The sequence below is a fragment of the Geotrypetes seraphini genome, chromosome 1 (assembly GCF_902459505.1).
Source record: "Geotrypetes seraphini chromosome 1, aGeoSer1.1, whole genome shotgun sequence".
NCBI lineage: Eukaryota > Metazoa > Chordata > Amphibia > Gymnophiona > Dermophiidae > Geotrypetes > Geotrypetes seraphini.
The window spans coordinates 529,771,810-529,784,284 of record NC_047084.1 but is presented as its reverse complement, the minus strand read 5'-3'; the positions used below and the strand labels follow the sequence as shown (position 1 = coordinate 529,784,284).

Sequence of the window (12,475 nt, the reverse complement as noted above, 5' to 3'; positions counted from 1 at the left end):
ATAAAACTGCTGGAGAGGGTGCAGAGACGAGCAACAAAACTGGTGAAGGGTATGGAGAGACTGGAATATGAGGATAGACTTATAACACTGGGATTGTTCTCCCTTGAGAAAAGGAGAATGCGTGGGGATATGATCGAGACCTTCAAAATACTGAAAGGAATCGACAAAATAGAGCAGAGAAGATTATTTACACTGTCCAATTTGACACGGACTAGAGGACATGGAATGAAGCTGAGGGGGGACAGGTTCAGGACTAATATCAGGAAGTTCTGCTTCACTCAGAGAGTGGTTGACACCTGGAATGCCCTCCCAGAGGAGATTATTGCGGAATCGACCGTCCTAGGCTTCAAGAGCAAACTAGATGCATATCTCCTTAAGAGAGGCATATAAAGATATGGTGGACTATAAATTACGCCAGGTGTACACCTGGCGGGGCCTCCGCGTGTGCGGATCGCCGGACTTGATGGACCGAAGGTCTGATCCGGTGATGGCAGTTCTTATGTTCTTATGTTCTTATTTTATAAAACTATGATATTTCCCCTGAGCCGTCTCTTCTCCAACCTGAAGATGGGTTCAAACCCTGCGCTTCTTCTTGTGACCCTGGGCAAGTCACTCAATCCTCCATTGCCCCAGGTGCATTAGATAGATTGTGAGCCCACCGGGACAGATAGGGAAAATGTTTGAGTACCTGATTGTAATCCATCTAGTTAACCTTTGTAGGCAGTATATAAATACCTAAATAAAAATTTTAAAAAATGAAGATCCCTAGCCACTTTAGCCTTTCCTCATAGTTGTCCCATTCTCTTTATCATTTTTGTCACCCTTCTTTATATTTTTTCTAATTCCTCTATATCTTTTCTGAGATGTGGCAACCAGAACTGTACATAGTATTCAAGGTGCAGCTGCACCATGGAATGATACAGAGCATTATAACAGTGTGCGCCAATTTTAGGGGTTCTTTTTTTCAAACTTTACAAATTACTAGTGACCATTCTGAATCTAATTCTGTCTTCAGAAACTACTTAAAGTGAATCTTACCTACATCAAATCACAGTTGAAATACAATGGATCTTCAAAATGTTTCTGCACTTATATATTTTTAAATATTCTTTATTAAATATCTCAAAAACAAATTGCATAACTTTTTTCGTTACTCTTTGGTGCAAATTATATGTTTAGCAGCCATCTTCACCACAGCATAACAACTCTCCCACTACCTGCAAGGAGAGCCACCCCAACCATTTCCCTCGATAATATGAAACTTTTTGAAGAAACCTCGTATGTAGAAATTAAAGTAATATTTATTTGAACTTACAAATAATCTAAACTTCATTTGTAGCCACATAATTGAACTTGGAACATTTAACTTTTAGAATTATAGTTTTTGTTTTTATGGACACTGGGGGGTGTAGTGAGGAACCGAGAAGCGCACAACTGCCTCTATGCTCCACTTTCATTATAACAGTCAGCTACTTGATTGCCATATGTTTACATGGAGTCTTCACACCGAGTACCACATGTCATACTAGAGTGATTACATCTTTCCTATTACCATAAGTAAAATATTTACATTTACTTTGGAATGTTGTTATTAGGATAATAGTGGTGGATGAAATGAGGAACTGAGTGCTGCAATGCACTGGTCACCTTCACACTGATCTAGTTGTTGGAGCACTGAGCACACTTTTTCTTTAATTTTTCTTTAATTTTAATTATGAATGAATAAATTTATATGCAGTAAGGGTTGTAGTAATTTGCAAAAACAAGTTCTGAGTGTAATCTTATTTAAATACCATAGCTTTGATCTGTGCTTAAGTCTTTGATCACTTCATCGTTGAGCTGAGGAAGATCAGGACTAAGAGAGATCTTAGTAAAATCAAGATTCCAGTTCAGTATTATTCCAATGGGCTCTGGGGCTGGAGGCAGGGCGGAGTGAGGTCATGTGTCCAGGGTTTCCCAGAGAAAAAAATGGTAACCCTATGTAAAGGTCCTACTAATATTAGGTGTTGAAGGCTTATAGCCCAAGTTCATACATTAAATAAAAACACCTAGTAGTGTATTTGAAATTATCAGTGAAATAGTGCATTAAGGTTTTTTTTTAGTGTACATTATAAGCACCAGGGCTTATAAGAATAAGATGGGTCCTATGGTAGATAACATACACTAAAAGAGCCTCACAATAATTTTTTCATCACTAGTTACTTTTTTAATTAATTGTGGGGTCCTTTTATTAAAGATTAGTGCGCACTAAGGCCCTGATTCTGCAAAGTGCCGTCCCGATTTTAGGCAGCTGTAGACGTCCTACAATCAATCGGGATGCACGTTTTAAAAAAAAATGCTCCCCAGGCAGGCCGCCTATATTGAAGGCACCTCTGGGAGCCTAGGGAGGCCCGCAAGTCGCCTAATCTCGTCTAAGGGCCTTATGCGAACCTAGGCGGCCCTACGCGTCTCCCTAGTAGAGGAAGAGACGCTTAAAATGTAGGCCAGCAAAATGCTGGTCTACATTGTAAGTAGACACGGCCGCTATACTTATCGCAGCAAGGGCTCTCCCTGCCGCAATAAGTATAGCGGCCGCGGCTGCCTGTCCGATCACCAGCAGGAGGGTGCCGAACCGCTCCTGCCGGAATGCCACCCCCCCAAATTCGTAATCGTCGGCAGGAGGGTGCCCAACTCCTCCTGCCGGAACACCCCCCCAAACTCATAATCGCCGGCAGGAGGGTGCCCAACTCCTCCTGCCGGAACACCCCCCCAAACTCATAATCGCCGGCAGGAGGGTGCCCAACTCCTCCTGCTGGAACACCCCCCCCAAACTCGTAATCGTCGGCAGGAGGATGCCCAACTCCTCCTGCCAGAACACCCCCCCCCAAACTCGTAATCGCCGGCAGGAGGGTGCCCAACTCCTCCTGCCGGAACACCCCCCCAAACTCATAATCGCCGGCAGGAGGGTGCCCAACTCCTCCTGCTGGAACACCCCCCCCCCCCAAACTCGTAATCGCCGGCAGGAGGGTGCCCAACTCCTCCTGCCAGAACACCCCCCCCCAAACTCGTAATCGCCGGCAGGAGGGTGCCCAACTCCTCCTGCCGGAACACCCCCCCCCCCCCCACAAACTCGTAATCGCCGGCAGGAGGGTGCCCAACTCCTCCTGCCGGAAAGCCGAACCCCCTCCAGACCCCCCATGCTAACGACCTCCCCCCCAACTAACCTCCCTCCCTCAACTAACCTTTAAATGTTGGTCGGCTGGACGGGTCTTGCTGCCATCCAGCCGATAGGTCTGCCTCGTCAAAATGAGACGGGCCTGCCCCTTCCAGGCCCATCCCCGCTAAGTCTAAGGCCTGATTGGCCCAGGCTCTAAAAGCCTGGACCAATCAGGCCTTAGGCATAGCGGGTCTGCCCATCCCCACTAACCCTAAGGTGTGATTGGCCCAGGCTCATAGGCACCCTCCTGCCGGCGATTACAAGTTTGGGGGGGTGTTCCGGCAGGAGGAGTTGGGCACCCTCCTGCCGGCGATCGGACAGGCGGCCGCTATACTTATCCCTTGCCGCGTGTCTACTCATTAACCTGATTCTCTAACAGGCATCTGTAACATGGACGCCGGTTACAGAATCGGGGTTAGTGTAGGCCCGATTCTGTATAGGACACCTCTCCTGGGCGTCCTATACAGAATCAGGACCTAAATGCTAAGACATCCATTATATACCTATGGGCATCTTAGCAATTAGCACACACTAATCTTTAGCAGGCGCTAAATCAGTTAGCGCACCTTAATAAAAGGACCCCTACATGCATTGCCATTATTTAACAAAGTATATTTTTAACAGATGATCAAGAAGCTTCTTAACAATGTCAGAAGAATGGCCTCTCATCCAACACTACCATACTGTAAGTTTTGAGTCCTTTTTATTTTGGTATGTAGATATATTGTAGACTGAGTATCAGTTACTACATCGGTAGTCTTAGTTTTTACATTTTTGAGAAATTTTTTAATGTATTTCAATTCATACCAACATTTTCTAGAAACTCTAAACCCTCCTAGCTTATAGGTTTTGGTGGGGAATTAAATATTATGGAATAAACAATATATTTTTTCCTACACTGGATAAAAATAAAAATGTGTTAAATTTTCCTAAATTCATCCCATTAATTGATTATAGTTTTGCTATTCTTGTGTTCTTATTTTATGTTCTTATGCTATTTTGTGTTTCAATGTTTGTGCATTTTTATATGATTCTTTCAAATGTGGCTGTTAACCTGCCAAAAATCATCTCAATTGGTGGGCTATAAATTCTCAAAATAAACTAATTAATGTACATCCTCTCTTTGTCAAGGAATTTAAATGCAATTAAGAGATGTGGGCATATTATCAGTTCAGTTACTTTAGCTTCATTTTAACTTTATTTAGATGAAATTAGCCTTAGTTTTAATCAGAATAAAGACTTTATCAGATTGTAAAATATCTTTGTTTTCTGTCGTTTTTGTCTCTACCCTCCTACATGCCCCATTCTACCCCATCCCACCCCCAAATTTTGAATCGGCAGGTATTGCATCACACCTTATATGGCAGTAAGACTTAAGAGGAACTTCAGATTTTTCTGCTTTTCAAAGCTGATGCATGATTTGAGGGGTTGAACTGAATGGGAGGCAAAATTGGAATGTATGGAAGGGGGTACTATCTAGAATGTTACATTGTCTACACTAAGTTAAACCTCTGAACCTGTAATTTGGCCATCTGTCCTTTGAGTTTTTATTGAAAAAAAAGTGGGATATTCAACTAGATATTAATATCTTTTAGGAAGTGTTAATTTTTTTAAAGTCATGTCTATTTTTGCATTGTTTTTTATGCAGATCTAACAGGTGCTCAGGACGGTAGTGTAAGAATGTTTGAGTGGGGCCATTCACAGCAAATTGCATGTTTTCGGCCTGGAGGGAACTCAAGAGTGACTCGCATAAGATTTAGTCACCAAGGAAATAAGGTATACAATCAGGTTTTCTTTTTTAAAAATTTTTTCGGTTGATTTTTTTTTCTTAAATACATACAAGTTTTAGTGTCTTTCTTGGAGTTCCTTGAGGTGAAACTTCAGGAGCATTAATGATGACATAGCCTTTATCTGCTTTCTTATACCTTTCTTATTCTATATGTTTCACTTATTTCTTTGATTGTGTATGGTACTTTTGGTAATAAGAATTTAGAACAAGTGGCTATTCTAGTGTTTTGGGGCAACAGACCACAACAATTGCAATGGAATTTGAAGGCTTGAGATATGAGAGTTTTTACTGATTGTTTATCCCAGGCTGCTTTGTTGATTGGTGCAGCTACACATTGGTTTAGTTTAGTTCTAGTACATAGACTTCTGTTGTTTGATATCTTGACATCTCTACACTGTGAATTTTTGTGTCTTATTGAAACTTAGCTTAGAGAGAGGGAAGAGGCTTATCTTTCTCATTACGTTCCTCTTAGTCACTCAGGGGAAGAATCTCTGTTTGGGGTAAAATCCGATGGGCCACTATTATAACGATTTTCCAAAAGATGAGTCATTCTTTAAAATCCACGCATGCAAATGAGGTTTACAGAGAGAGGGTTGCTAAATATGCATGGGAAGAGTCACTGGTGTTTGCGATCAGCACATGCGCAGAAAACTCACAGATTAAAAAAAAGGTCCCTAAACAAAGATCGGTAGGAGAGATGCCCACTCCCTCTCACCGCCGCTGAAAAGCCCCCCCACTGCCCAGCAGTGGGAGGGATGCCAAATCCCTCCCCCCCACCACCGTAAAACAATCCCCCCCCCCGGCAGCAGGAAGGATGCCCAATACCTCTCGCTGCTGACATCAAACAATCCCCCCTCCCAACACACACACCCTAAGTAGCTGGAAGGATGTCCACTCCCTTCCACCACCGTTAAGCAGCCCCTCTCCCCCCCAGCAGCAGGAGGGATGCCCATTCCCACCTACACCAGAAAGCAACTCTGCCCCAGCAGTAGGAGGGATACCCACTCCTTCACTCCGCCACCGTCATGCTCCCGACAAACCCCCCCGCTCCCCAACCCCAAGCATTCTTCAAGAAGGCCAGCCAGAGGGATGCCCACTCCTTCCCCTTGCCGCTATCGTTCCTCCGATGACCCCTCCTGCCCCCCCCCCCCTTCTTAAGGAAGGCAGGCTGTAGGGATGCCTATTCCCTCTTCAAAATGACAGACTTTCCCCTTCCCGGTGCATTCTGGGATGCACCAGGGAGGGGCCTAAGGCTCTGATTGGCCCAGGCATTTAAGGCTCCTCCTGCTACCGGGGGATGTGTTTCTGGGGGTTGTTTGATGGCGGCGGGGGGGGAGTAGGCTTCTATCCAGCTGCCGGGGGGGGGGATTGTTTTATCGTGATAGACTCAGGAGTAATATAAGTAAATACTTTTTCACAGAAAGCATGGTAGATGCATGGAATAGTCTCATAGTAGTGGTGGTAGAGACAAAGACCGTGTCTGAATTTAAGAAAGCCTGGAACAGGCACGTGGTAGGTCTGTTGGTATAATATACACACATCCGGGGGGGATGGGGAGGGGGATTTATCTTTTGTGTGACTTTATTTCCTGATGAAAATGTCGGTTGGGTAGGGGGGTTTTATTGTTGTATTGATACTGATTGATTATAAGTGCTTATTTGATTATTATTATTTGTATGTATGTATATTGTATTGCACTTTTTGGCAGCTTTGAAAACTCAATAAAGATTTATAAATGAAATATAATCATGAATATTTTTAAAATACTTATTTTTTTTGTCTTTATTTGTCTTTAGTTTGGGATTGTTGATGGTGATGGATATATATATCTGTATCAGACAAACTGGAAGTGTTCACCTGCTGGAAGCCTCTCTAAACCCTACCTGGTAAATGAATTATTGATCTTGCATATTTTCAGTAATGTGCAGTGTCTAATGTCAAACATGAACTACCGTATTTTCACGCATATAACGCGCGCGTTATACGCGTTTTTACCTACCGCGCATACCCCTCGCGCGTTATACGCGTGAGCGCGGTATACAAAAATTTTTTTACATAGTTCCCACCCCGCCCGACGCCCGATTCACCCCCCCAGCAGGACCGCTCGCACCCCCACCCCGAACGACCGCTCGCACGCGCTCCCACCCGCACCTGTATCCACGATCGGAGCAAGAGGGAGCCCAAGCCCTCTTGCCCAGCCGACTCCCCAACTCCCCGACAATATCGGGCCAGGAGGGAGCCCAAACCCTCCTGGCCACGGCGACCCCTTACCCCCACCCCGCACTACATTACGGGCAGGAGGGATCCCAGGCCCTCCTGCCCTCGACGCAACCCCCCCTCCCTCCAACGACCGCCCCCCCCCCCAAGAACCTCCGACCGCCCCCCCCAGCCGACCCGCGACCCCCCTGGCCGACCCCCACGACACCCCCACCCCCTTCCCCGTACCTTTGGTAGTTGGCCGGACAGACGGGAGCCAAACCCGCCTGTCCGGCAGGCAGCCAACGACGGAATGAGGCCGGATTGGCCCATCCGTCCCAAAGCTCCGCCTACTGGTGGGGCCTAAGGCGCGTGGGCCAATCAGAATAAGCCCTGGAGCCTTAGGTCCCACCTGGGGGCGTGGCCTGAGGCACATGGGCCCAACCCGACCATGTGCCTCAGGCCGCGCCCCCAGGTGGGACCTAAGGCTCCAGGGCCTATTCTGATTGGCCCACGCGCCTTAGGCCCCACCAGTAGGCGGAGCTTTGGGACGGATGGGCCAATCCGGCCTCATTCCGTCATTGGCTGCCTGCCGGACAGGCGGGTTTGGCTCCCGTCTGTCCCAACTACACAAAGGTACGGGGAAGGCGGGTGGGGGTGTCGTGGGGGTCGGCCAGGGGGGGTCGCGGGTCGGATGGGGGGGCGGTCGGAGGTTCTTGGGGGCGGGCGGTCGTTGGAGGGAGGGGGGTTTGCGTCGAGGGCAGGAGGGCCTGGGATCCCTCCTGCCCGTAATGTAGTGCGGGGTGGGGGTAGGGGGTCGCCGTGGCCAGGAGGGTTTGAGCTCCCTTCTGGCCCGATATTGTCGGGGAGTCGGCGGTCCTTCGGGGTGGGGGTGCGAGTGGTCCTGCCGGGGGGGGGGATGTATCGGACGTCGGGGGGGGGGCATCAGGCTTTCAGGATGGGGACAGACCTTCAGGGAGAGTGAACGGATAGTCGGGACAGCGCACGGAGAGTCGGGGCGGGCGAAAGGACAGTCGGGCAGCATGCGCAGTATACCCGTGAGCGCGGTATACAAAAGTTTTTGTACATAAAATCGTGGTTTCTGCGCGCTATACCCGTGTGCGCGTTTTACACGGGTGCGCGTTATCTGCGTGAAAATACGGTACTCGTGTAATTTTTTTTTTTTAACTAGAAATATTATTTAATCTCTGTACTTGTCTATTATATTTTTTCAGACATGGCAGTGTCATAACAAAACAGCCAATGATTTTGTTTTCATCAGTTCCTCCTCTTTGATTGCTACAGCTGGGCAGTCTAATGACAACAGGTAGGAGAACTACGAATAGATTTGGCCTTTAGGTTATCACCAGTTCACCCCTTATGTATTTGATATTGTCACTTGTCAAATGATTTATATGTATACTTCCTTTTGAATATATCTATAAGATTTTTCGTTAAATGACAAATTTTCCAGAAATGTTTTCTATGCATTTATAGTAAAAGATTTTAGCAATCTTTCTTTATTTTAAACAAATGAGATTTAAAGTAATGCTTTTTGTACCTTCAGTGATCACCTTTCTCTTTATATTTCCATGGGTATCTATTTAAGTACTTATTGCCTGTATCTCCTTTCAACTTAAAACCTCCATTGAATTTTTCTAATTTGCCAGTTTATTAAATTAATTATAAAACCAGATTTTTATTCTGAAAAATATATTCCAAAAATATCAGCCTCTTCTAATACAGTCAAACCTCAGTTTGCGAGTAACTCGGTTTGCGAGTGTTTTGCAAGACGAGCAAAACATTCTCACAAAACTTGTCTTGCAAACCAAGTGTTGACTCGATTTGTGAGCAACTCCCCCCCCCCCCGAGAACCGGCATCGCTTCCCCCCGCTCGCAAAAGCCCCCCCGCCTGAACAACTTGAAACTTACACCCCGTCTGGCACCGGCACTCAGCCCACAGGACGTGCCGGTAACGCTTGAAGAACTTCCTGCCTCTGCTGGGCCTTGAGCATGCATCTGCGCATGCTCAAGGCCTTCTAATTCTCCCTCTCACCGAGATTCAAGGCCCAGCAGAGGCAGGAAGTTCTTCAAGCAGCACTGGCACGTCCTGTGGGCTGCGTGCCGGTGCCAGACGGGGGGGTAAGTTTCAAGTTGTTCGGGCGGGGGGTGCCGGTTCACGCGGGGAGGGCCTTTGCGAGTGGGGGGAAGCAGCGCCACTGGCCCCGGGGGGGGGGGGGGGGGAACGTATCAAGTGAGTTTCCATTATTTCCTATGGGGAAACTTGCTTTGATATACGAGTATTTTGGTTTACGAGCATGCTTCTGGAACGAATTATGCTCGTAAACCAAGGTTCCACTGTAATTGTGAAATAGGCCAAATTGAAATGGGCAGCCTGCAGCTCCTTTGTACATACCTGTGACTCTTAGCGAATCTAGATTTGGTGGTCTATTTGAAATCAAGTGTGTGTCAGACCTGTACGAGTTCCAGACAAGTGCTTTGCTAAACAGCTAATATAAGAAAAGCCAGCTGCCATCTGTCTATTTGCAGGTTCTCTAAACTTAGGATTTCTAGAGAGGCCTTTGCTTGGCTCTTATCTTGCTAATAGATCTCACTGGTGTAGCTCTTCCTCCTCTTTCTTGTTTACACTCTCTGCCTTGTCGGGTCTACTAGGGTTTTTTTCATGGAAAATCAAATAATTTTTTCATTAGTCGACAAGGATCTGCAATGTGATATAATCATTCTCGAGGAATGGGCATCGACATGGCAGATAAGCTTCAACGTGGATAAATGTAAAGTGATGCATGTAGGTAACAAAAATCTCATGCACGAATGCAGGATGTCCGGGGCGGTACTTGGAGAGACCTCCCAGGAAAGAGACTTGGGAGTTATGATCAACAAGTCGATGAAGCCGTCCACACAATGTGCGGCGGCGGCGGCGAAAAGGACAAACAGAACGCTAGGAATGATAAAGAAGGGGATCACGAACAGATCAGAAAAGGTTATCATGCCGCTGTACTGGGCCATGGTGCGCCCTCACATGGAGTACTGCATCAAGCACTGGTTGCCGCACATGAAGAAGGACACGGTACTACTCAAAAGGGTCCAGAGGAGAGTGACTAAGATGGTTAAGGTGCTGGAGGAGTTGCCATACAGTGAAAGATTATAGAAACTAGGTCTTTTCTCCCTCTAACAGAGGAGATTGAGAGGGGACATGATCGAAACATTCAAGGACTTAGTAGATGAAGACAGGTTGTTCACCCTCTCCAAGAAAGGGAGAACGAGAGGGAGGTGCGGAAGTTCTTCTTCACCCAGAGAGTGTAGAAAACTGGAATGCTCTTCCGGAGTCTGTCATAGGGGAAAACACCCTTCAGGGATTCAAGACAAAGTTAGACAAGTTCCTACTGAACCAGAACGTATGCAGGTAGGGCTAGTCTCAGTTAGGGCACTGGTCTTTAACCAGAGGGCCGCCACTTGAGCCACTGGTCTGACCCAGCATCGACAATTCTTATGTTCAACAGATAGCAGGAAATCTTTGACTAATAATTTTAAGTTTATGTAACTCAAAAAATACTGTCTTGTCTGATGCTTATTTTGTTAACGGAGATGATGCGGTATATAAATCTAAGTCTTAGATATTAGATTGGTCCTCATTCTTTTCAGTCAACAGCCTCCTCCTTCATATATGCTAATGATATTCAGATACTGATAATGTTGACTTATATTCATCAGAATTTCTTGCCTCACTCTTTGTTGAACTAACCTTATTGTTGACAATGTAGATGTTGTAAACAGCTATTTTTCCTGTTTAGACATTTTGTATTTTACTGAAGGCTTGAAAGGTCTAGAAAAATGTTGGAGCAAATGTATCGAGTTAAAAGGAGACTATGTTGAAAACTAAATTTCATTTTCCCCCCAAAAATGTTGTTTTCTTGATTATGAGGGTCGTTTGTAAAGTTTCTGGCCTCCAGACACCTATAACAGGGTGAAATATAACAAACAAAGTTACATCTTATAGAACAATACTTAAAGGTTAGAGTGGTAATTAATATCAAAGGCCCACCCTTTTCTATTGAAGGAAGGAACTATAGTTTTCCAAACAGTGGAGAAAAAAAGACCTTAGTCAATATCAAAGTACTGCTCTTACAATAACAGGCTCTCAACAAACAGCAGGTTTACCTTCATTTATTGGTCAAAAAAACTCCACTCATTATTTATATAGGGGAATGTTTGCAGTAAAATCCAACAGGCTGTTGTTGCGGCCACTACTGTAACAATTTCAAAAAGGTGAGTCATTCTTAAAAACTGCGCATACAAATGAGGTTCACTGAGAGTCGCGGAGGGTCAATACATTTGAATGTGCCGATCGCTGGTAATAGCAATCGGCACATGCACAGAGTAAACACACAAAAAATTAAAAAGACTCCAAATTGAAGATTGGCAGGAGGGATGCCCACTCCCTCCCGCTGCCGATGTCAAGCAATACCCCCCACCCTCCAGCAGCAGGAGGGATGTCCACTTCATCCCACCACTGCCATAAAGCACTCCCACCCCCCCACCCCCCACAGCAGGAGATTTGCCCACTCCCTCCCCCACTAAGTAACCATAGCAGGGGCCTTTAGCAATCAGGGCCAATCATAACCTTAGGCCCCTCCTCGGTGCATCCCAGGATGCACCGGGGAGGGGAAGGCCCGCCATTTTGAAGAGGCAGGCCTGCTGGCCAGAGGTAAAATATAGAAAAGTCGCAAACCTGAAAATAAATGGGAGGTAGAAAAATCACAAAAAAGGAAAAAACCTCCCAAACCCCAAGAAATAAAACTAGATAAGGGGGAGAGACAAGGGCAAGAATGGTAAAACTACTCAAAACAATCTACAATGAATTTTGTGTGCACGGAAGAACCCTCAGTCGCACAGCCACCCACTGGAAACACCCAGGGGAAAAGGCTGTCACTGGCTTACACCCAGAAGAGTGTTAACTGTGAAACATCCCCGGGCTCTACTCCGTGCTAATCTAAGTGATTAAAGTGCACCCAACAGTGCTGAGTGTGAAAAAATATATAAATGAATCAAAAAAACACACTCTACCATTCACTGCAATTGTCTCTACCCCTTATCCAGGGGGCCAAAATATAGTATCAAGCGTCCATATCCAGCAAAGCTCAAAAAACCAACAGGAAGTACTTAGCTTCTCCGTGGAAACAAACAGCCAGCAGATGTAGATACGTCCAACGGGACTCCGTTTCGGGGGTGCACACCCCCTTCTTCAGGAACGGCTAGACTGCGCTGTGAACCTC

General features: G+C 45.9%; 1 protein-coding gene across 2 annotated transcripts in view; it reads left to right on the top strand.

Annotated features, from left to right (window-relative positions):
* The window catches only part of DMXL1 (Dmx like 1), a 367,266-nt gene that overhangs the window by 342,908 nt on the left and 11,883 nt on the right, over positions 1–12,475 (top strand). For both annotated transcript variants that reach the window (XM_033929039.1, XM_033929038.1), the window contains 4 exons: positions 3,821–3,881; positions 4,845–4,972; positions 6,782–6,871; positions 8,417–8,508. In XM_033929039.1, coding sequence (XP_033784930.1) covers positions 3,821–3,881; positions 4,845–4,972; positions 6,782–6,871; positions 8,417–8,508 — 371 coding nt within the window. The remainder of the gene's footprint in view (positions 1–3,820; positions 3,882–4,844; positions 4,973–6,781; positions 6,872–8,416; positions 8,509–12,475) is intronic.